At 37.3% G+C, this 23,448-nt stretch overlaps 2 protein-coding genes across 3 annotated transcripts in view; one reads left to right on the top strand and one right to left on the bottom strand.

The window, feature by feature from the left end:
* faah2a (fatty acid amide hydrolase 2a) overlaps positions 1–728 on the bottom strand; it is an 8,813-nt gene extending 8,085 nt beyond the window's left edge. Inside the window, exon 1 of the mRNA XM_026941346.3 lies at positions 460–728. Within this exon, the coding sequence (XP_026797147.3) occupies positions 460–651 (192 nt within the window). The 5' untranslated portion in view covers positions 652–728. The remainder of the gene's footprint in view (positions 1–459) is intronic.
* On the top strand, positions 710–23,448 carry tesk1a (testis associated actin remodelling kinase 1a). 2 transcript variants are annotated; one of them, XM_026941290.3, is made up of 11 exons: positions 710–3,050; positions 4,735–5,389; positions 11,725–11,846; positions 11,965–12,013; positions 12,118–12,264; positions 12,752–12,834; positions 15,954–16,044; positions 17,376–17,459; positions 17,872–17,958; positions 19,136–19,232; positions 20,668–23,448. In XM_026941290.3, exons 2-11 carry the CDS (start codon positions 5,210–5,212, stop codon positions 21,738–21,740), a joined length of 2,013 nt encoding a protein of 670 aa, XP_026797091.3. In that variant the 5' UTR covers positions 710–3,050; positions 4,735–5,209; the 3' UTR covers positions 21,741–23,448. The 2 variants fall into 2 exon arrangements, with proteins under 2 accessions (XP_026797091.3, XP_053088841.1); XM_053232866.1 differs by having other exon boundaries at positions 4,732–5,389.

Raw genomic sequence — 23,448 nt, 5'->3', positions numbered from 1 at the left:
AATAACTCAAAAAACAAGTAGCCTATAAATACCGTCAACTCTGACCCTAATGTGTTCTGTTTGTGGAAAGAAATAGATAAAATATTATTGCACACATTTAAATAATGACTCTAATATTTGTACAGTTGAATTTATTACAGAGCCAGAAATTAGGTGCAGCAAGTCACCCTTCTGATATACATATGAAACTGACAAAACGTTGTGATGAAGCAAAATTAAAAAAAAAAAAAAAAAAAAAAAAAAAAAAAAAACGAGACAAAACTACACTTCCCATAATTCCACCCAACATTTCACCTTGCATCTCTTCCTGAAACAGAGATCTGAGCGACAAAAGACTTGTGACAAGCGTTGAAAAGGAGGTCGGATTAAAGGTTGCATGTTGTGGCGTATGTATTTTGTTCATGAGGATAAAGTACAGCATTAAAAGTGAATCAGTGAATCAGTGAATCAGCGTCTCACTTGTTTGCGGCGGATGTTCCGCGCGAGCTGGACGGCGGAAACGCGCAGCAGCGGCTCGGTGATGGGGGGAAGCCGGTCACCTTCTCTGCCTCCTCGCTGCTGAGGTGCGAAGAACCTGAAAACTGTTAAAAACGCTTTAATCACAACACGCAGCAGACGAGCCCAAAAGCGCTCCAGCCGTGTCGAGGCCATTGCGCGCGGATCAGGGCGCGAGGAGCAAACCAGCTGCTTTATCACTGAGTGAAACAGGATTTTGCTCCTTCACTGCCCCCAGCATGCAGCGCGGTGCAACTACTGTACACATCAGGTGCTCCTTCCTACACAGGAAATCATTCTTTTCCCATACCAAGTCTGAAATTCGACAAATGATCTTGTAAGAAAACAAAAATCTGCAAGAAAATAATTCCATGAAAAAGAAATCAACATTTTGAGAGGATAAGACATTATTCTGTGATAACTATTAAACAAATTTTGACATAACAAATCAGCAGACAAAATTCTGTAGATAAACTGTCCCATTATAGCTGAAAAAAAAAAAAAATCAGAGTGGAAAACTGTCCCTAGCTATGTTCCAGGGTCTATAATATCTGAATAAATATACACTACATGGCCCGATGTGGGCCGCCCACCTCAGGCCAACGTCACACCGATGTTTAAAACCCTGAACGGGCCAGTATGGGCTGCACACATCAGACAAATTCTGTGAGACCATTTTTGCACCAATGTGCAAATCCAAAGTGGCCCGATCAGGCCCTGCCAGCATCAGGCTCTTTCTGGTTCAATATGCGAAGCCCACGCTGGACCACTGGTGATTTTCTCAATGGTGTGACACTGGCCCCCTGACACTAGCCTGATGTGGGCTGCCTGCAATGAGCCAATGTTTCACCAATGTGCAAATCCACAATAGGCTAAGACATTTGCCCAAATTGGGCCGTCTGATGTGGGTAAAATGGCTGATATTCTGCGTTTCGCTATGTTTTCACAAATGATCCTGAAAACCGTTTGAGACAACTGACAGAAGTTAATATATGAAGTAAATGAATACCTTTTGCATAACATCAAATAAGTCATATCAGTATATTAAGAAGAATCATTTAAATATCTAATAAAAAGTTTGAACTGTAACAGACTGATAGTAGATAAATAACTTTCATTAACAATAATTTTAAATAGATAAATAGAAAGTATACGATAAATCTATGAGAAATAAATAGGTACAGGCACCCATTAAACTCATTTACACTTTAAGACCACATCCAACAAAAGAAAGAAAGAAAACAGTAATGTGCACTATTGGTTGTTTTAGCCAATTTAGTTGTGAATTTTGCATGGGAGGCTGCATATTATTCTCTCTCGAGTGAATCCTTTAAGAATGAAGTGTAGGCTGCTCACAGAAAATAGGTATTGGCCCAAAGTGGGCTAGCCCCCAGTGGTCCCACATTGGATTCACATGGGCATGCCAAAGTATGGGCTGCCCAAAGAAAAGCCGCGTTGAGCCACTGTGGGTAAAACAGGTATTGGTCTAATGCAGACTAGCTTGCAGGGGTCCCACATGGGATTCGTGTGAGCATGCCAAAGTGTGGGCTGCTCACAGAAAACCCCCGTTGGGCCAATGTGGGTAAAACAGGTATTGGTCCAATGCAGGCTAGCTTGCAGGGGTCCCACATGGGATTCGAGTGGGCATGCCAATATGCACGCAGGCCACAGAAAACCTGTGCTGAGCCACTGTGGGATATGTATGGGTTATCCCTGGCCACCAGCTGCCACTGATGTAACCCCTGCTCTGTTATATATTTACTGTATGTGTCCAATAAAAAATAATAATAAAGTAATAAATTCAGGGGTCTGTATCTTCCATCATGTTGAACACCCCTATATTATGTGGTGTAAAATAATAGGGGAAAGTGTTCAGTGTTCATTAAGAAACTGAAATTCTTCATTCCTTGCACTTTGTGTTCACTGATGCAGTTTCTCTGGAGCTAATTTGAATAATGTTGGGCACAGAGACGAGGGAGGCAGGAACTGAGACTTCAGTGTGTTCAATCCCAGTATAAATTACTGATAATCTTTATGTACACAGATACAACACATTGGTGGAAGAAGACTTTTAGTCCATATATTGTGCTGCCAAAACACCACAGACTGAAATTATGGGAATAAATAATCTACACAGTTAAACTAGCACTCTTCAGAATTGGACTGGAACTTCATATCTTCCAACACTCTTTACAAGTGCACTGTGTGAAATACTGGCATTTAGATTATATGTAGTGCACGATCATGTGCATTAGGGATTTATTTGGGATTCACGCTCAATTGAACGGGAGCTCGGAGCTGCTCGCACTGCGCATGCGCCACTCCCCGGCGTCCCTATGTCCCTCCCTTTACAGGCGCGCCCCGAATCCTGACCAATCAGAGCGCAGGATTAGCCAACGATTTGGCCGTGGCCGAGACAAGCCGACGGTGATCCGAAGATGGGCCGAGGAGGAAAAACGCGACCAAGGTTGGAAGATTAACGACCGCAGCATCTGCTAATTCCGACTTCCTGTATTTCCAGGTGTTTGAAGAGAGAGAGAGATTGTGGAAATCAGGTAAGCAGTGGTTTATGTATCTATAACCAGGGTTAAACCATTTAAAACGGGTTAAACCGGCGGATTGCTCACAGCTGAATGCTTTAAACCAGAGGCTCAGTATAGATGAGATGATAGAGTTTGAGGTTAAATAATGCTCCATGGACATGAATATAATTGTTATTGCTTTACATATGAAATTATGGATGAATCCGCATAAAATGAAGAGTAGATCCGCGCTAACAGTGTGTGTAATTCAGGCAGATGGATCTCCGCAGTGGATCCCTCTCTATAATAATCCCCCTAAATGATCACTGCAGGATCATGGTGCCACTGCTCCTCTCTGTCACACAGCACTACGACACATACTGTCCTGCTGCTAGATGTACTGTATCACCAATAAATTAGCGCTTTGCATCATTTTAACCTTGCTATAGGGTTACTGGGGTTGCCAGATTGAAACCACTGCCGCAAATGAATAAAAAACCAGTCTCAAACTGTAATGACATTATATACACAAGCACAAAGCATTTATCCTGTCCTACTGGATTAAAATAGACCTGCTAGTTACTGACACCAGATAAGTAATGATATGTTCAGGTGGTTGTATTTCTCAGACTTATGTATAGGGTTAATATTGGGGTTGCCAGATTGGATACAGTGTGTAAAACTGTCTCAAACACAAACCAGCCTCAAACTGTAATTAAATTATATTTAAGCTAAATTATATATACAAGTACAAGGGAATGTATCTTGTCCTCAACAAACAAACAAACAAATAAAGAAGAAATAGGTCTACTAGTTACTAACACTGACTAACAAGTAATGTTAATAAGTTTGTCATCAGTTTCATCAGTGTGTCTTTCAGTTTGTGCTGTAAAAAGGTCTAATACTAGAAACAAAAATTATTAATGCTGCTTTTTGGTTAAAATTGTGCAATTGGCTGTATTAAGACCTTGCGAAAGGGTTATTCCTGGGGTGTACAGATTGAGCTATACACTTTATAGTGCTATTCCAAATGATTAAAAACCTACCTCAAACTCTATATATACAAGCACAGGGGAAGTTATCCCATTTTACTGGATTAAAAACAGGTAGAAATAGGCCTACTTGTTACTGGCACCCCGTTAGACATTAAATCAAATTTATTGTCACTTGTTTAAGCAGGTTAGGCCAATTTATGCTATAAAATGACTTACTACTGATATATTTAATACTAATTACTATTATTAAAGGTGCATTTTGGTTGAACAGCAAATTTGCAAAAATGTGCAGTTGATTGCATTATTTAGACTTCTCTCTACTTCTGGAGATGCCAGTTTTGACAAAGTGCATCCATGTGTCCATCCATCCATCCACCCATCCACCCATCCATCCATCCATCATCTTCAGTAAGCCCTTTATTGTGGATCAGCCATCCCAAATGAATCCAGCCTTAAACTGTAACTGAATTATCTCTAATGTAAATTATATCTACCACCGCAAGGGAATTTTATCCCATCACAACTGGATTAAAAAAAACAAACAAACAGTAAAGCAGGAATCCCCCCCACTCAGTCTGGCTATAACACAAATGATGGCAGTAACGGCACTACAGATGTTGTCATCTTTTTGATATGAATATAATAATTATTGTAGATTAATTGTCATTAATAATTATTATAGATTAATTGTCATTTCTAATTGTCATTTCTAATTTCAGCAGCTCTGGTGTATTTGCATTGGAGACATGGACAGGAGGAGGAGGATTAGGAGTGTTTATCTCTAGCCTTGACCAATCCCAGCCAATGAGACCTTCATTACACACTTACTGTCTTTTCCATCCTAGGAGTGCACATACCTATCAGGTTTACAAAGGAAAGTAACCAAAGGGTGATCACACACACCAGAGGACCCAAGACCAGAGGCTTGAGATGAAATCAAACCTGATAAACCCTGCCAATGAAAAAAATTATGAAAATTAATCTGGGATTTAAAAATCCTGACTGCAATCCTTTGACGTGTGTTTAGTAAAAGTGTGCTCATCACTAATAATTTTTCCTCTTCTGGAATACGGACGTGTATGGACATCCCCCAAAGAGCCGGGACGCTGATTCAACGACAGGGTTATTCGTATTCACTGGGCCATGGGGCGAGTGTCCAATAGGACTTCATCGTAACCTACATTTGTGTCCATCATTATGGATCAGGATGAGACGAGCGCAGAGATTTGGGAGCCGCCTCTGCATGGACTCCACGGGCCAAACCGCATGCGGCCTTCCTCGTACCGGGCTCTGCGGAGTGCTGTGTCGAGCCTGGCACGAATCGATGATTTCTTCTGTGAGAAGATTGGCTCTGGTTTCTTCTCTGAAGTTTTCAAGGTGAGTTTTCTTTTTTTTTCCTAAAAAATAAGAATATTTACTGTAAACTGCCCATTACTGACTAACCATCAACATCAGTTAACCTTGCTTTCACTGTGTGTGAGGACCAAGCATGCAATTTTAATGCATGTGCATATGTGATTAGAAGCTATTAATTATTATTTTTTTCATTTTCAAATATTATGCTGAATACTATTGGGACTCTTACCTATTGGAATGTTCTATAACAAAAGCTAAAATCCTGTGTTTCATTTATGATTTATAAGGCATAACAATAAATGTTCAGGCACGTTAAATGTAACTATAAATGTAATCATTAACAAATGGCATAAGAATGGTATAAATGCTGTGGTATAAGAAGAATAAAACACTTAAGGACATGCTGTTAGGTGAAAATAATCTACATCCCTGACTCAAAGCAAAGTTACTGTTACTTTCCAATAACAGCACATGCTGAAGTGTTTTATTCCTCTTATACCACAACAGCTTTCCAACAATGATAGATTTTATTTTATTAATGAAATACAGTTTGTGTTTTTTTTAAAACCATTTAATATTGTGGAATGTCCATGAAAAAAGTTCCTTTCTGTTGTTACCTTTGTTATAGCAGTTATAAACAGTTGTTCCCTCACCAGCCTCTATTTTTTTTACTACAACAAAAAAGGTAGCTTGTCATGTTGCAGAGAAACCAGAAAGAGCAAAGTTTCTGAAGAGATGGAAAACGTACTGACTGTCACAAAGATCTGACGGTGGAGACTCCTTCCATAAATGTTACATAAACATCTCCTTATAGAAACCTTTGCCATGTTAACAGTTACAGAATGTTCTTTACAATTTTTTTTTTACAATCTGTTATTATTAGGTTCAGTATTAAGTTTTGTAGAGCTTCCACCATACAAATCCCTGAGAATAGGTTTCTGGTGTACATATGATAATGTAGAATGAGCATATCAGTATAAACCTGTGATTTGCATTGCAGCCAGAACAATTCTGTTATAGAAGTATAATCAACAGCTCCTGACCAATCAGAATTCAGAATTTAGCAGCACTGTGGTAGAAATAACCTTACAAAACTTTGAACATCATTGCTTATTCATAACTATCTTAATAGTATAACTCTTCCAATTTTTCTTATCACGCTATTCAAACACACCGCTTTACATTCCTGAATGATTGAAGTAAATGACCTCTGCTTCTTCCTTCTTCGTTAATGATTAACACACACCTATGGCACTTCTTTGTGGCCGTTATAAAGCTCCTGTATAGTGTGAATTGGTAACCTTGAACACATTTTTTTCATCACTTCCTTTTGCATTGTTTGAATATCTCCTTTGTACCGGTGTACAAACGCTACATGACGTCTGACTTGTTTGCTCTGGATATGAGTTGTGTTGAGTCATTCCTGACGTGGGACTCAGGAGAATACATTTCATTGTGCTTTAGATACAAATCTATATGTATAAAATTATACAGAAAGTTCTAGTCAGAGAATTTCATCACTATATACATAAACGCCATGTAAACACTAATGTGAAGCATGTTTTATGATCGCATCTATGAATAGTGCCCTAGAGCCTGCTGACTGTAGACCACTTACTCTGATGCAGCATTGTATTTATTACCAAATGGAAAGCACGCGAACAATCAGATTTATTGATCAGAACTGCATTTGTAAAATTGTGTAAACTACAGTGTAACGACTAATTTATATGAGTTTCCATCTTGTCTGTACTCCCATGCTGGAGTAGTATTGATCAGAATAATAATTAAGTTGTAATTCTTTCTTTTTGCATTGATATTTTGGGCAATAGGAGTGTTAAATCACATTTTACAGCTCTTGAGGTTGGCGTCTAATTGGGGTGTGACGTTTTCATTTGACATTTACACTGTTTAATGCTGCACTTTCAGCATAATGGATTTATTAGGCCTATATATTTATTGTATTTGCATAGAAATGCTGACTGTCATGAATCTGATTTGCCTGCACAGATGGCAGTGTGTTTGGGAATTGGGTCAATGCAAAACCTTTTAAATGAACATCGATTATTTAACTGTTTTACCAGTTCATCTGTGTTTTCAATTCAATTTCAATTCAATTTTATTTGTATAGCTCTATCAATAATAGACGTTATCACAAAGCAGCTTTACAAAAAATGTGGATGTAGATTTATTGTTTTGAAACAAGTTTTTAATTTAAAAAAAAAATATTTCCAAACTTTCTTTTGTTTAAATACTAAAGTATTGATTTACAATCAGATAGCAGTGTACTTTTTGCAGTTTATGTACATTTTCTGAAATCCTGTTCTAAAAAGAACCCTTAAAAACGGACTTATTTCTATTAAGTGACTTAATTTAGGATATATTTCACATAAAAAGTCATTTATTAAGTTGCTAATAATGCTGCTAATGATGCATTGAAATTGTTGACTGAGACCAAAACTAAAATTAAAGACACTCTGGACTGGGGTGGGAGATATGACAAAAATACCATGATAACATTATAAGACATTTCTATGATACACAATATACATCACAGTATACACGTTTTCTAACAAACTACCCGTAAAGTAGAAGTGTAGTATTATAAACAAACTGTAAAATACCAATGATACTTTTATTTAATGTTATAATATTAAATTATTTAAAAATTAATTGGAGGGAAAAAAGAAAAAAAATTTTAAATTGTAACAATTTTGAAGATCAGTACAAAATTAACATAAACAAAGTGATCTAAAAATATATGATAAAACCAACCACATCTCAGAAAAATGTATTTTAACATAAATTATCATGATGTAGATGTTATATAATCATATTGCCCAGCTGTACTCTGTAGTGAAACTGGAAACAAAATGCTGGATTTTTCTTCATTATTGTTTTTTGTATAGTACCATAATCTGTAATCAGTGAATTTGCTTTAAAAAGCAAACATTAATTAAAAATTTGAAAAACAACAAGGTACCCTTTACTATTGATAAGTTTGTCCTTATAATAGGACATTATTATACATAACCGTGCTGACAGTTAAAACATTAAATGTATAGGCTATGTGGTCTGCTCATTAACTGGGATGTCCTGCTTGGTGTATCGTACCTGTAGTATAAAAATGTTCTTGGATGAAACTGTGGTTAGAATGTACAGCAATCATTTCTGACAATTTCACCCAACATTTTAGCGCATCCCATCATTCCATCGCTGATCACGCATTGAGATGTCTGTGGTATTGTCTCTCTAATAGACATAATACTCACTTCTGTTCTTTAAGAGTTTGTGTGAAATTACTGGTGATAAACATCACAGTATACATTTGCACATGATAACTGTAAAATGACCAAGAAAGGTCTTTCAGTAGATTGCAAAGTGAAGAGAAGAATTCTCAGTAAACAGCTGCTCAGTCTCCTTTGGAAGAATGAGGCTTGTGGTTCATGAGAGCAGGAGCTCATTGGGCTTTATGCGTGTATGTTGTAAGGGAGCGTGCGGGGTTACGGTGTAATTCTCAGTGTGTTGTCATTGTGATGGCAGGTCAGGTGGGATGATGGGAAATCCACAAATCCTATTAGTGCTGAGCAGCCAGTAATACTTCAGCTCTTTCTCTGTCACTGTCCCTGTTGCTTATTCTCCGTAATGCAGAACTCCTGAACATGCAAATCATGTTTACAACTGCAGCAGAAACCTAGAAACATACAGAGCAAATCTGTGTATAGTGCTCTGCTCGTTCTACTGCCCTCCACTCTTTCCTGGAGTATGAACATTTCCTTTTGTTATTTAGCCTCAAAGAGTGTGTGAATGGTGACTTGGGGTTGTCTACATGTATTTCTTGTAAAGTGGAGGGTCTGTATCTTAAATCTTGTGTAAGCTTTTCCCTCACCAGTCACAAGGCTGATGTAATGCTTGGGGATATAATAATAATAATAATAAAATGCTTGGGGTGTGCTGTTAAAGGAAGCTAATCAGTGATGGGGTCATATGATGTGGCCTGACTCAAAGTGAAGTTACCGTTACACCCTCAAAGTTGATTGTTTATCCAGTGATAGTGTGTTATGAAGTCTTGTACTACTCTTATACCACAAATTTGCCAACAACTATGATATATATATAAAGTACGAAACTATAAAATCTTTTTTTTTAACTGAAGCACTTCGAAGTTAATTTTTTTCACACAAAGATAACTTGCAACATAATTATAATAGACAGATTAGCGTATAAGTATAACAAAATCACTCCTAACAAGAAAAAAAACAGTCAAGTCTCTTTATATGTTCCAAAAATAAATTTATATTCCAAATACAATTCAAATTTTTGCAATTTATTACAGTATTCGATATCAGATATGTTTTCTCCTATATCCGGTCCACCATTTTTTGCTGGTATCGGCCGGATACCGATATTGGGTACCCAAATAGTGACACCTCTAGTTTATAGTTAATGTATTGGTACACTTATGGAACATATAAGGTCCTGTTATCACTTATATTATAACAGGTATAAACAGTTGTTCTCTCACTAACCTGTTTTATTTTTGTACATTGCAGGAGATCTTTATGCTTAATTGTTATGTTATTAGTGTCCACACAGTCTCTCATTTCTGTCTTCCATGCTGGATTAATACAGAACATCTAACACATACATCATAAATTATACTTCAGTTCATTCTGACTTGTCTGATTTTTCTGAATGGGTAAAAAAACATAGAAACCATAAGACCATCACTCTGGCCAGCATATTGCAGCACAATCTGCAGCAAACAGATTTTCTTCTTAATATGGAGCTGAGTGTAAATCACACACAGTCCGAGTGCCAAACCTGGGATCCATTAGTTTTCTCCCTGCTGTAACATCAGCTATGGAGATTAGATTTTATGCCAAGCAGCACATGTGTATTAAGAGTCATTGATATCAAAATATACGCAGGTGGGGAATACTTGAGAGGTTTTTTCAGAGATGTTGCCATGATTGTGGTTGGTTAATACCTTTTTTATTCTATGGCACTGTTTCTAATTTCTTATTCCTGGTACATGGAGTACCCCTGCCATATACATGTGAGTGTCTAACACTTTTTTCAGCCCAGTTTAGACTTGGTACTACTTGGAATTCCTCCAGCTAAGTAGCACAATATCACTTTCTTTTCTGATACTGAAACCAGTCGATGCTGACACTTATGTGATATATATACATAAAGTATTAACCTATAAAATCTTTTTTTTAACTAAAGCACTTCGAAGTTAAACTCTTTCACACAAAAATAACTTACAGCATAATTATAATAGACAGATTAGAGTATAAATATTATAAAATCAGTCCTAACAAGAAAAAAACAGTCAAGTCTCTTTATATGTTCCAAAAATAAATTTATATTCCAAATACAATTCAAATTTTTGCAATTTATTACAGGATTCGATATCAGATATGTTTTCTCCCATATCCGGTCCACCATTTTTTTTTGGAGAAAGTGAAACCACCAAAATGTGAATGGCAGGGGTACTTCAGCACCACGGATGAGAAACACTGTTCTGTGTATCTTGTGTGTAGTTACCCAAAATAATGTGCTAGGGGTTGCATAGACTACTCCCAGACAAGGAAGTAGACAAAGAAGTTTCCTCACTGCTATAAGGAGAACTCTGTTGGTGAGCTTCCTTGCTGCGCACTCTCAGTTTCAGAATCAACAGTATCAGTTACATGGCTGCGTTTAAGTATTGGTACATCCTTAAATTTGATTAGTGGACATTTTTTTACACATTTATTGCACTGATTTTTTTTGCTTTACAATGTAGCCTAAAGAAGCCAGTAATTTGTAGCCTATGTATGGCTAGTTAATTGAAGTGCGGTTTGACAAGTCTTTTGCTGTTTTTTAATCAATATTTAACTACACCAATACAATTAGCATAAACAATAGAGATGTCCTGAATCAGTTTCTGCTTTGACTAGGGGATCGCTTTTTTAATTACTGATTGATTATTAAAAATAAATGGCCATGCAACCCTTATGACGTGAATTTATTGATTTCCTCCTCATTCTACTCATCCTACTGAACCCACTTTTTGTAATTTGCTATTATTATATTAATTTGGTATTGCTATTTGGTATCATAGTTGTGATTATAGACCCTTTGTATTATCTTGGACGTGTACCAGCATCGTAGAGCCTTGATATTTCATCCTACTCCGTACATGTATGTGAATGTGATCATGACAAAAGTATTTCTTTGGTTTGACATGATTTCTAATTACGTAACGGTTCAAAGTGCAGTGTATTATACTGCTTCAGCTTGTGATATCAAGAAGCCAGAGTCCTTAAGTGATGGCTGCTTATTCCAGAAAGCTTCTCTGTGTGTCTCAGGTCCAGCACAGGATCACAGGGCAGGTGATGGCTCTGAAGATGAACACGCTGGCCAGCAACAAAGCCAACATGCTGAGAGAAGTGCAGCTAATGAATCGCCTCTGTCATCCCAACATCCTCAGGTCTAACACACACACACACAGACACACAAAACACACACTAACACTATTTTCTCCTCAGTTATGTTTGATTAATCTTGTATTGTCTTCTGCTGACCATTTGAAAATGTTTTTTTAACAGGTTTTTGGGCGTGTGTGTCCATGAGGGCCAACTTCATGCTCTAACTGAGGTGAGACTTTGGTTTTTATTTTACTTTAACACAGAAGCTCCATACAATTAATACAGGATATAGTATTCAAATAAGAAATGGTCATCTGGTTTGTATGGTTGTAGTACATCAATGGGGGAAATCTGGAGCAGCTGCTGGACAGTGATATATACTTATCCTGGGCTGTGAGGATAGGACTGTCTCTGGACATTGCACGAGGACTACAGTACCTTCACAGCAAGGGGATTTTCCACCGAGACCTCACTTCTAAGGTATATATACACAGACACACAATATAACCCGAGTTTATTTAGTAAGGAATAAAACATGTGGGGTGTGCTGTTATAGGAAAATAATTAAAAACTTGGAACATGAAATAGAGATACTGTTTTCCAATAATAGCACATCCTGAAATGGTTTATTCTTCTTCTCATACCACAGAAATTTGCCACAAAATTAAATTTTATTAATTAAAGAATGTCATGCTTTATCCGTGAAACAATTAGTGTTATCACTTACATTATAGCAGCTGTAGTAACTCAGTTTATCTTGAAGTTATTGAGAAAAAGTAATGCATGTTGTTACTGAGAAACCCCTAAAACTTTCTCTGTCCTGAAGACTTTCTTGTGCTGGAAAACGTAAAGTTACAGCTTCACCTTGAACTGTTACAAAGCATTGACACTGGAGACTCCTTCATTTTAGTTTTAACTCTTTGTATATTGAGCAGACAGAAACTCGTCACTCTGTTGTACGTTGCAGAACTGTTTAGTGCGCTGTGAGAACGGTGTTTTCACGGCTGTGGTTGGAGACTTTGGTCTAGCGGAGAAAATCCCCGATTACAGGTCAGTGTTTTTCTCTTCCTGAAGAATTCCTGTGCCACAGATCTGAGATTGGTTGACAATGAGATTAGAGCACATACGAATATATAGACATGTTTTTTCCCTCTGGTAGGAAATATTAACGTATATACCACGTATATTAATCATAATCACAATTGCTAAATAATGATATTGACTCTGGTGCATTAAATCACAAGCTTCCAGTTGATGTTTTAGCTCTCTGGTTGCATGCTGTGATGTCATAATCATTTCTTTATCCAAGTCCAATTACGTTTAAACTTAGCATAAAAAAAAATTAAGTAACTCAATGCCAATTCCAAGTCTTATTTCAGTGCACAGACTTATGCATGTAAATCAAAATGTGAAAGAACATTAATTTTGATGAATAATCATAATTGTCATGTTAGACGTCATTGTGCAGTCACTATATTATCATTAGTATATGTGTTATGACTTAATACAGAGTAAAGCAATGTATGATTGATTTTTTTTGTATTAACCTAATGGTGACATCTGCTTATATTTAAAATACATAAATTCAAACATTAAGGGAAATTATACTCAAATAATTATCACATTTGCTAACAAAAGCACAATTGCAAACATGCACAGCAGAAATGTAGCTAAGTCGTTGCCTACACACTGCCTTTTACCTTAATACAACCAATATAATGAAGTGCCATAAGATGCATCTTAATTTACAGTGATTTTTATGCTAAGCAGACAAAATTTTTAGCATGTGTGTCTTATATGCAAGGGTGATTTATAGTCTGTTAATTGTGGTATTCTGGATTGATCTTTGAGCCTCGATCTGAATCCTTTGCCTAAAATGATTAAATTATTAATTTCACAATTTTTTGCTGTTTTTTGATGTGGCATAAAGATGATGTTTTTTGGCATGTAAGTATTGCTCCAAAGATTCCTAAATCTGATAATGACTGTGAGTTTGAACTTCTGGGAAAATTAGCAAGCTTGCAAGTTTTCATTGCTTGTAAGTGCTCTACAAATGCCGGTGTGATCCACTTTCTTTCTTGTTATATCAGCTGTGATGTGACTGCATTAAACAGTAATGCACTGCAGGTGGCATCATGCCCAGTTTAATCAGTATGCCTTCAATATATATCATATCTTAATTAGCTATGCCTTCAATCATGGCAGTAAACATGCACACAGCGTGGTTGGAGTCTAGAAGGCTGATACTATTTGCATACTGCTTCTTGTTCTTGACAGGATATCCAAATTACTTTCCCTTATATAATCTGAGTGGAAATAGTTTCAATAACTCTTGCATCTATTTCTAGCTTAGCTATGGAGCAGCCACTGTCTTGTTAAAGGTTTTTTAATTAATTAATTTACTTATTAATTTTACTTAAAATAAAAAGTATTCTCTATACATGTTTGTCTGAACTGAAAGGGAAATTCCATGTTAACTCCAAAAACACCAGGGGTCCCATTCACAAAGAATTTAATCTTTCCCCCAAGAGTTCCTAGCTAGGGGTTTCTCTTTATAACTTATAAAAAACTAATAGTAAGGTCGGGGTTACTGTGGCATGTTACATGAATGAATATCGACAGTGATTTTAGAGTGATGCATGAAAAACTTATAAATAAAATCCCAATGCATTTCATAAAAAAAAAAGAATAAAAGTAATAACTGATTTCACACATGAAAGCAATTGTCTGTGCTCAAATATAAAATACACTTAGTGTCCACTTTATTAGGAATACCTGTCCAGTTTCAGTAAGTCTGTGCCCATGTCGTGGGTAGATTCTTGGCTGACAGGAGTGGAACCTGATGTGGTCTTCTGCTCTTGTAGCCGAACCACCTCAAGGTTTGATGTGTGGTGTGTTCTGAGATGCTTTTCTGCTCACCACGGTTGTATAGAGTGCTTATTTGAGTTGCTGTAGACTTCCTGTCAGCTCAGAACAGTCTGGTCATTCTCCTCTGATCTGTTTCATTAACAAGACGTTTCCACCCATAGAACTATCACTCACTCAATGTTTTTTGCACCATCCTGTGTAAACTCTAGAGACTGTTGTGTGTGAAATTCCCAGGAGATCAGCAGTTTATGAAATACTCAAACTAGCCCTTTTGGTATCAACATCTATGCCACGATCAAAGTCACAGAGATCTCAATTTTTCTTCATTCTGATGTTTGATGTGAACATTAACTGAAGCTCTTGACCTGTGTGTGCGTGATTTTTTTGCATTGCATTGCTGTCACATGATTGGCTGGTTAGATAACTGCATGAACCTGTAGTTGTGCAGGTTTTGCTAATAAAATAGACGGTGAGTGTATATTTTCTGCAAAATTAATGTAGGCTGTACATGTGTTTCAGTGACAGGATTTGTAATTTAATGCACATTAATATCAGATTACACAGTCTGTATTTATATATACTCTGTAGTGCATCCATGGCTTTGTAGTTTGTTAACATCTAAAAGAAAATATATTTATAATGTCAGCATAGATTTTTGATTAGCATTGCATGAAATCAAGAATGTTCATTTTAATATATATGTGTTTATTTTTGTAATACTGCACTTTGCATGTGGTAGCAGAGAGTTATGTACATTCTGATCTGGTACTGTATTACTTAACAGATGAGGTGATTACTCTAGCAACTCCACAATCATTAAAATACGCAACAGTCAGCATGATACCCTATTAAATCTCGTTGTTATTAAATATATCAAACACATGAACTTGGTTGTACCGTTATTCACCAGCAGTAGAATAGGAGAATGACTTGGCGTTAGTGACTTCAGAGTCCTCAGCACTACTACTAAGTGTTATACGGCCTGGTTTTAGCACTAAAATGTTTTGTGAATTACTCTTATAGACAGAAAAATTAGGGGACTTAATTTTAGGATTAACACACCCATTTTTTAAAAACACTTTCTCCTAAATCTGTTAGTTAGGAGCTACTTTTAGGCTTAAGATTCTTTGTGAATATGGCCACTGGTTTGTTTTTCATATTATCCAGTACCTACTATGAATTATTCAGTGAAATAGGAAAGGTAAATAGTTACAAGTCTGAGCAATGTAAGTCTGGACCTGGGAGATTGAGGGGTTAATATATTCTTCAACAGTTCATGTAAACTTGCCATTGTCTTGCAGTGATGGAATGGAGAAGCAGCCTCTGGCCGTGGTTGGCTCCCCCTACTGGATGGCTCCGGAAGTGCTGAGAGGAGAGCTTTACGATGAGAAGGTATTTACATTTACATTTACATTCATGGCATTTGGCAGATGCCCTTATCCAGAGCGACTTACAGAAGTGCTTTGAAGTCTCTGTCAATAAACAAATCCTCATACTGGTTTACTAGGTCAGGGACTAAGAGAACCATCAGTCTTAAAAACCCTGTTAAGGGGCTGAGTACCTTATGAAAACCACACAAGACAACAACTCTGTTTTTTTTTCACTCTCATCATGTAAATCAAGCAGTTTATTTTATCCAAAAACACAAAAACACATGACCTCCCCTTACTGTTTCCCTTTGGGGGAATCTGCATGAGCATACTAAGGGTCCTTCTCATACACAAGGGTAATTTGTTAGATGAACCCTTAAGGAATGAAGGGTGAAATCGGCAACAGTGTGGACTTCAGGAGCAGAACGTTCTCAGAAGGCACTGCAGTATAATCCTGTTTTCTTTTTAAAATAGCAGATAAGGCTGTAAGGGCAAGCAGGAGCAATAAAACCTTTTTTTTCACCATTTACAATCTTGGAAGATGAGAATGTGTTAAAAAGCATTATACCAAATGTCTGTTGTATTCTTAAATACTCTTTCTAATACGTTCATTTTGATAGTAAAAGCTCATTCACAGAGACTTCTATGGAGGATGTGCCACATAATCTAAGATAAATAATAAACAGATTAAAAGCATTATGTTGTTTAAAAAAGTATAATTGTTAATACAATGAAGTTTGCATAAGGAGACATTTATTAAATATTTATGGAAGGAGTCTCCAGTGTCAGTGCTTTGTAATAGTCAGTAAATTTTCCACCACAGGATATTCTTCAGGACAGAGGAATGTTTGATCATATTAACTTTAAAAGAGAGGGAAAAAAAGAGACCAGTGAGGGCACGATTATTTAGTTCCTGTTTTGACTTCTGTTATAGCAGTGGATGTTCGACAACAGTTAATGTAATTACAAACTGATAAAAAATATGATGCAGTGTACTTTAATAAAATAAAAAAAATGTAATTGTTGGCAAATTGCTCAGTATAAGAGGAACTGAACACTATGGGACATGCATATAATTATAATAAAAATAATCAACTTTGGCATGGTAACAGTAACTCTGCTTCATGATTGATTATTTTCCTATAACCCTTTTTATACCCTGTTGTGTTTTTTCCTTTACTTATAATATAGGGCAAGAGTCATCTTCGTACTAGAGAATGGAATTTAAAAAAAAAAATGTCATCACCATGTGTGTCTTGGCTGATTGATAAGATTATAGGAAAGGAGAAAATTGTTTATTTGCCAACTTAACAATTTAAAATAGATAATAATGCTCTACTGTGTTCCCAACAGGTGGATGTTTTTGCGTATGGCATCATTCTGTGTGAGATCATTGCTCGGATCGAGGCCGACCCAGACGTCCTCCCTCGAACAGAGGTACTGCTCAAAACATTACCACTGTAAATACCCCGTACCTTCAGACTGTTATTAAGTGCCATAAACTTATATGCATATACTCATATGCACTGCATCCCATATGGATTTTTCATATGTTACTGATATCCATGTAAAAGGATCTTCTGTTAATTGCAGCAGTAGTGGTGAATTTTTCATGACTTCCTTCTGGAAGCAGACTAGCATGCAAATCAAATTCAAATCCTGTTCAGGCACAACAGCCTTGCAGATCTCAGATTTTCTATTTGCAAGGTCAAAGAAAGTTCACAATATAAAACATTTCATAAACATGAATTTCACAATTTCCTTGCTTGACTGATTGTTCTCTTATTGTAAAACAAGAAGTGTTTAATATTTGATAGTCACATTTATCACAGCTTCTCTCTCTGTGTAGGACTTTGGACTGGATGTTGAGACCTTTGAGCAAATGGCTGGAGACTGTCCACCTGCTTTCCTTAGTCTCGCTGTTAACTGCTGCAACGTAAGGGATAGGCACAGACACACACACACACACTGTGTCCTAGAAGTGTATTTGTACTATGGCTGTCAGAACGAATTTCACTGCTTGTGTACTTTTCCAAAATTCATACATGTAGGAAGACAAAAAACATTTCACACTGGAATATTTAAGATCCCATGCTGAGTTTATTTTCGTCTTGTAAACTAAATGACTAGTTAAATGAATCTTATGTTGCTAAATGACCTTGTGTGTATGCATCAAATGTGCTCTAAATAAATTTGTATCATGTCATACTGTACTTTCAAATATTTTAATTATAAGTAAGGAATAAAACGTAACAAGGTATGCTGTTATAAAAAAATAATCAATTACATTGTGGTGTGATGTGGCCTGACGTGAAGTGTAGTTAAATAACACAATTTCCTGAAGTGTGTTATTCTTCTTATAACACAGCAATTTGTCCCCAATTACAATTTTTAAAAATTGATCCTTGACACATCATACAAACTGATTATAGTTACATTTAATGCTGTGGAATGTCTGAGAGACAAGTTAGTTCCTGTTATAACAGCTATTAACGGTCGTTCCCTCACTAGCCTCTCTTTTCCCTTACAGTTAATAAGACATATTGTAGAGAAACTGAAAAATACAAAGCCCTCCATTCTGAATACTGTCCTATTACAAAGCACTGACACTGGAGACTCTTTCCATAATAATATTAAATGTTTTTTACAGAAAACCTCACCACATGAATGATTTTAATACGTTTTTCTTTGTTAAATACAAAGAACCTTAATAAAACAGAACAAGAACAAGAACCTTAATAAAAACTTGTGATTTGCCTTGCAGCTGACAGCACTACTGTCAGAGCTGCTGTTACAGACAGTTAATCCGCACCTTCTGACCAATCAGATTCGAGAATTCAACAGCACCGTGGTCTAATAAAATCTTAAATTAAAACGAAATGGTTACTAGCATTCAGTCTTTCTGTGGTAATATAAAGGTACAGGTTTGTTAATATATAAAAGCATTCAAGTTCTAAACCTGTTAAGTAATTAAAAGTTTATCATTTTTTATTTGTAAAGGTATTTCAGAGCCTAATATGTACATAAGAGCACATTATTATTTCTTGATAAATGATGCTGCACTCACATTTCTCTTTCATGTTAAAGTGTACGTTTCTGCCCTCTTCTGGTAGATGTGTGCAGCGAGTCGTCCTTCCTTCTGTGACATTGTTGTGACCTTGGAGAGGATGGAGAGGGAGAGGGAGAAGACTGAGACACCAGTTATTCTAGGTGAGAAAAGCTTTTTTTTATGGAAGAACAAGTAAAACGTATACTGAGACACAATTGGTAACATTTTTGTTCAAACAAACTTAAAATCATCACAAGAGTCATTACAAGACATGTACAAATGAAAGAAACCACGAAAGAAAGAACCTATAAAGTATTTTGTGGTTAATACTTATGTTCACTATTTTCTATGCTGTTTCACACTGTTATTCAAAATGACCTGAACATAAACTCTGGAATAAAGAGGGTGGTTATTTAATAAATAATTTCTTTAGAAAGTTAATTCAAGAAATTGACAACATTTAGTATTGTTACACTTGTGGTGATTTTAAATCCAAACACAACAGTACAAAGGCTTAAAAAATAAGATGAGTTAAGGATAATATAGCCTGTTGCAGCAATCTATTAAAGCAGATGGATTCATGTTCATCACAATAAATGTCCATCATACTGTAGATCATTTTACTTTTCTTTTTCCAATGGAAATCAATTACTGTTAATAGTAAAGCTTTGATTTTTTTTAAAGCTTCAGCAATGTTTGCCTAAAAAGTATGTAAAGATATTCTGTGGTGCAATAACAACATTGTTCACAGGTTAAATAAAAGCACTATGTAACAGTTAGCAGTAGTGTTTTTGTGATTTTGGAAATCGACCAAAAAGTGGTGGAAGTCACCTGCAAAAACTATCTGGAAAAAAAAAAAAATTAAATCCATATCAAAGTGTATTTGAATTTGTACCATGGCACTGTTGAATTCTCAAATGTGATTGGTCAGAAGGTATTGACAGTAGTTCCAGCTGCAAGGCAAATCACAGGTTTATATTAATCCACTCATTCTGATGTTATTGTTTCTATAGTAACAGCTCATTCATAGGGGCTTGTGTGGCAGATGCTCCACAGTAATCCAACTTATGTTTAATAAATGTATTAAAAAATGTGTTCTTTAAACAAAGAAGAATTTATAATCATTGATGGTGAAGGTTTCTGTAAGGAGATGTTTATTTAACATTTATGGAAGGAGTCGCCAGTGTCAGTGATTTTTCAGCAAGTTTCAGCCATGGGCAAGTCTTCAGGTGCGTTCCAGTTTCCAGCTGACAAGATGTGTTTTTTGTCTTATTAACTTTATGAGAGGGGAAAAAATAGAGGCTGATAAAGGGGGGAATGGAACTAACTCATTTCATGGACGTTCCAAAACATTAAATATAACTATAAAAAGATAAGATATATGACATGCCATTTTTTAATTAATACAAAAATTGGATGTGCTGCTATAGGAAAACAATCAACAGTGTGGTTGTGTCCCGAAGTTGATTATTTTCCTCTAACAGCAGGTTCTAAAGTTTCTCATTTATTACATATTATCACTTTAATCTGTGAGTGGTGGATAGTTGTGTATATTTTATTCCTCCATGTCACACCAGTACTTTTTGGTTTCCTCAGAACCTGTTGCTGCTGATGAGAGCCCATACAGGAGGCGGAGTTCACCGTGCCAGCTGGGCACCCAGCGCCTGGCGCGGAGTCAGTCAGCCCTGTTGCCGCCGGCCTCGAGTCCATGTGTGGGTACACCGGTGCGCCTCAACCCCTTCTCCTTACGCCATGACCTGAACGGCGGCCGCATCAAGCTCTTTGACACACCCAGCAAGTCACTTATCTCCCTGACCTTCACTTTGCCCCCGCCCCCTGAGCCCTCCTCCTCTCCACCACTGTGTGGAGCCTCAAAGCTTCGAGGCCCACCTCGCCGGTGCCGGTCCTTACCCTGCACTCCTGAACTGGGTCGACCTTTGACCTCATTCCATGAGCCTGAAACTGAAAGTGTGGAGGAGAAGGATGGAGAAAAAGAAAAGACAGGAAAGGAGACAGCTGGCTCAGATGATGCTGGACAGGACCCTGGCTTGGTGCTGGATCTGGAGATGGTGTCTTTGGAGCGGGTGGATGAAGAGGAAGAAGATGAGGAGGAGGAAAAAGAAGGAGAGGTGGAAGAAAACTGTCGGGTTGAACCCATGGACTGCAGTAGCTCCTCTGATGGAGCAGAGGGTGCCCTGAGATCAATAGCAAAGCCCCTCCTTCATGGTTCTTATTCATCCTCCTCTTCCTTCAGCCCTCAGCCTAATGGCTGGACAGTACCCATTTCAAATGGCCCTCCATCCCTTCCACCCCTGCCCCGCCTGGACAATAACAACAGCATGCTGGGAGTTGGCCGTGTCCCTTGGGTGCGGCTCAGTGGCTACCGTGGTCACCGTGCTCCCAGCCGTCTGGCACCTCCTCCCGAACAGGATGACATCATTTCCTGTCCAGGCTGTTGCCTTGTGGGCTTTAGCTTTCCATCGGTGTGCCTGCGTGGAGCCCCGCCTCCTCGCCGAACCCCACCCCTCCGCGCATACAGGAATCTTAATGGGGGAGAGGCGGCAGCTGGGAGGTCAAACAACGGACTGATGTGCCGAGGAGCAAAGGGTCTGGCTCCACCCACCATGACATGCGAACCGGGTTTGCCACTTCCAGAGGCACAGACGTAGTTAGAGTGCCCTCTTGAGCGCTAACGCAACACAGTGCACATGTGCTAACCTTGGCACTGTGCCTGTCCCAATAACCACTACGGTTAGACTATTAGTGCTAATGTGCAGTGAGGATGTAAGAGATGGTGTGTTGGCATCTTAGGGTGTATGTGTGTGTGTGAGAGGAAGAGAAAGATAGAGAAAGGTGAAGTGTTATAGAAAGACAAACAGATGTACAGTATGGAAAGACTGGCTGTGCTACTTTAGGTTACTAACTAAAATCTTTTGTGATGAATTGGGAGAAGGTGCTATTTTAGCCACATTAGACCTTCAGCTTCATAAGCCACTGTGGCAAAGTGTGTGTGTGTGTGTGCGTGTGTGTGCGTGAGAGAGAGAGAGACCATGTATAAATGTGATGGCAATTCAAGTTTATTTATTTGTAAAAAAAAAAAAAAAAAAAAAAAAACACTCATCCAAAACTGAGGATTAAAAGATATAATAGTGAGAGATTGTGTGTGTGTGTGTGTGTGTGGAGAAAGTCTAAAAGTTGTTTATATGTCTAGAAGCTACGTGTGCAATAAGTCACCATTGATTAACAAAGCTGTACATACTGTTTCATTCTTTTTTTAACGGAGAATGCACCATTTTTAATCTGATAGAAACATGGGATTGCTTGTGTTTTAAAGGCTGTCATTTTTACTGTCACCCTCTAGAGACACAGAGGATTCTTGCTGGTCAGGTTTTTTGCTGCTTGTTAAAGTACTCTTGTGTACGTGTATTTACAGATTGCAAAACCAGATCACACAGGATGGACTGTTCCCTCTTCAAAATGTTTTTAGAAAAAGATTTTTCTATTTGAAACTGTAATGTAAATCATGTTCAGGGTTGTGAGTGAAACTGTCAACATGAGTCATATTCAAACTGATGAAGGTTTAGTCATTTTTACAAGATGAAAATTGTAATGAAATCGTAATTGTAATGAAATCTTGAAAAAGACGCAACATGTCCTGTGTGTTCTGGTTCACTCCCCATCTGATGTAACAGCATGATTTTGAACTTAACCTCATGAGTCCATCCAAAGAGTTCACTGAAGCTTGCGTAAGTCCACCTGCCCATGATGTGAGTGCTGAAAGCCTGTGCATGCAGACTGTGCAAAACACTACACTATAACGCAACACGGTGCTTCTCTGCATAGTGCTTTTTAGGCTAAGGGTATGCCTAAAGAGGCTCTGTTTCCATTTTTCATATCTACCAGAAAGCCTTGTTTGACAATGAGATGTTTCCCTGGTTAAATGGAAAAAAGTGCTCTTCCCAAAACCAACTGAATTTGCAAATGCAAGATGAAATTTAACTGCAAGTTAAAGTTAAAACAACAACCTGTGCTGGTCAATCAAAAGTTGATTTGATGAATCTGTTTTGTATGGAAAGTGTTAATCTGACCATAATATATGACCATAATCCATACTGAAGCTATGGAGTTTGTACAGTTTAGTTATAATTTCTATCTCTTGGATAATAATGGAAGCTTGTGATTGACATGATGGATGTAAAGGCTGAATTACATTTGATTCCTAAGTGTGTATTTACTGTGTAAAGGTTAGCTCTTCCCCATAAAAAGCACTTAGCACAAAGATTATCATCATCAGTTCTGGGGAAAATTAGCTTTAATAAATGTTAATGATTTATGTAATTTATTAAACTGTTTTCAACATTAAAATATTGACTGTAA

This window comes from Pangasianodon hypophthalmus, chromosome 3 (genome assembly GCF_027358585.1).
Source record: "Pangasianodon hypophthalmus isolate fPanHyp1 chromosome 3, fPanHyp1.pri, whole genome shotgun sequence".
In the NCBI taxonomy this organism is placed as follows: Eukaryota; Metazoa; Chordata; class Actinopteri; order Siluriformes; family Pangasiidae; genus Pangasianodon; species Pangasianodon hypophthalmus.
Note: the sequence above shows the minus strand (reverse complement) of the source record. Positions and strands in the feature narration are given on the sequence as shown.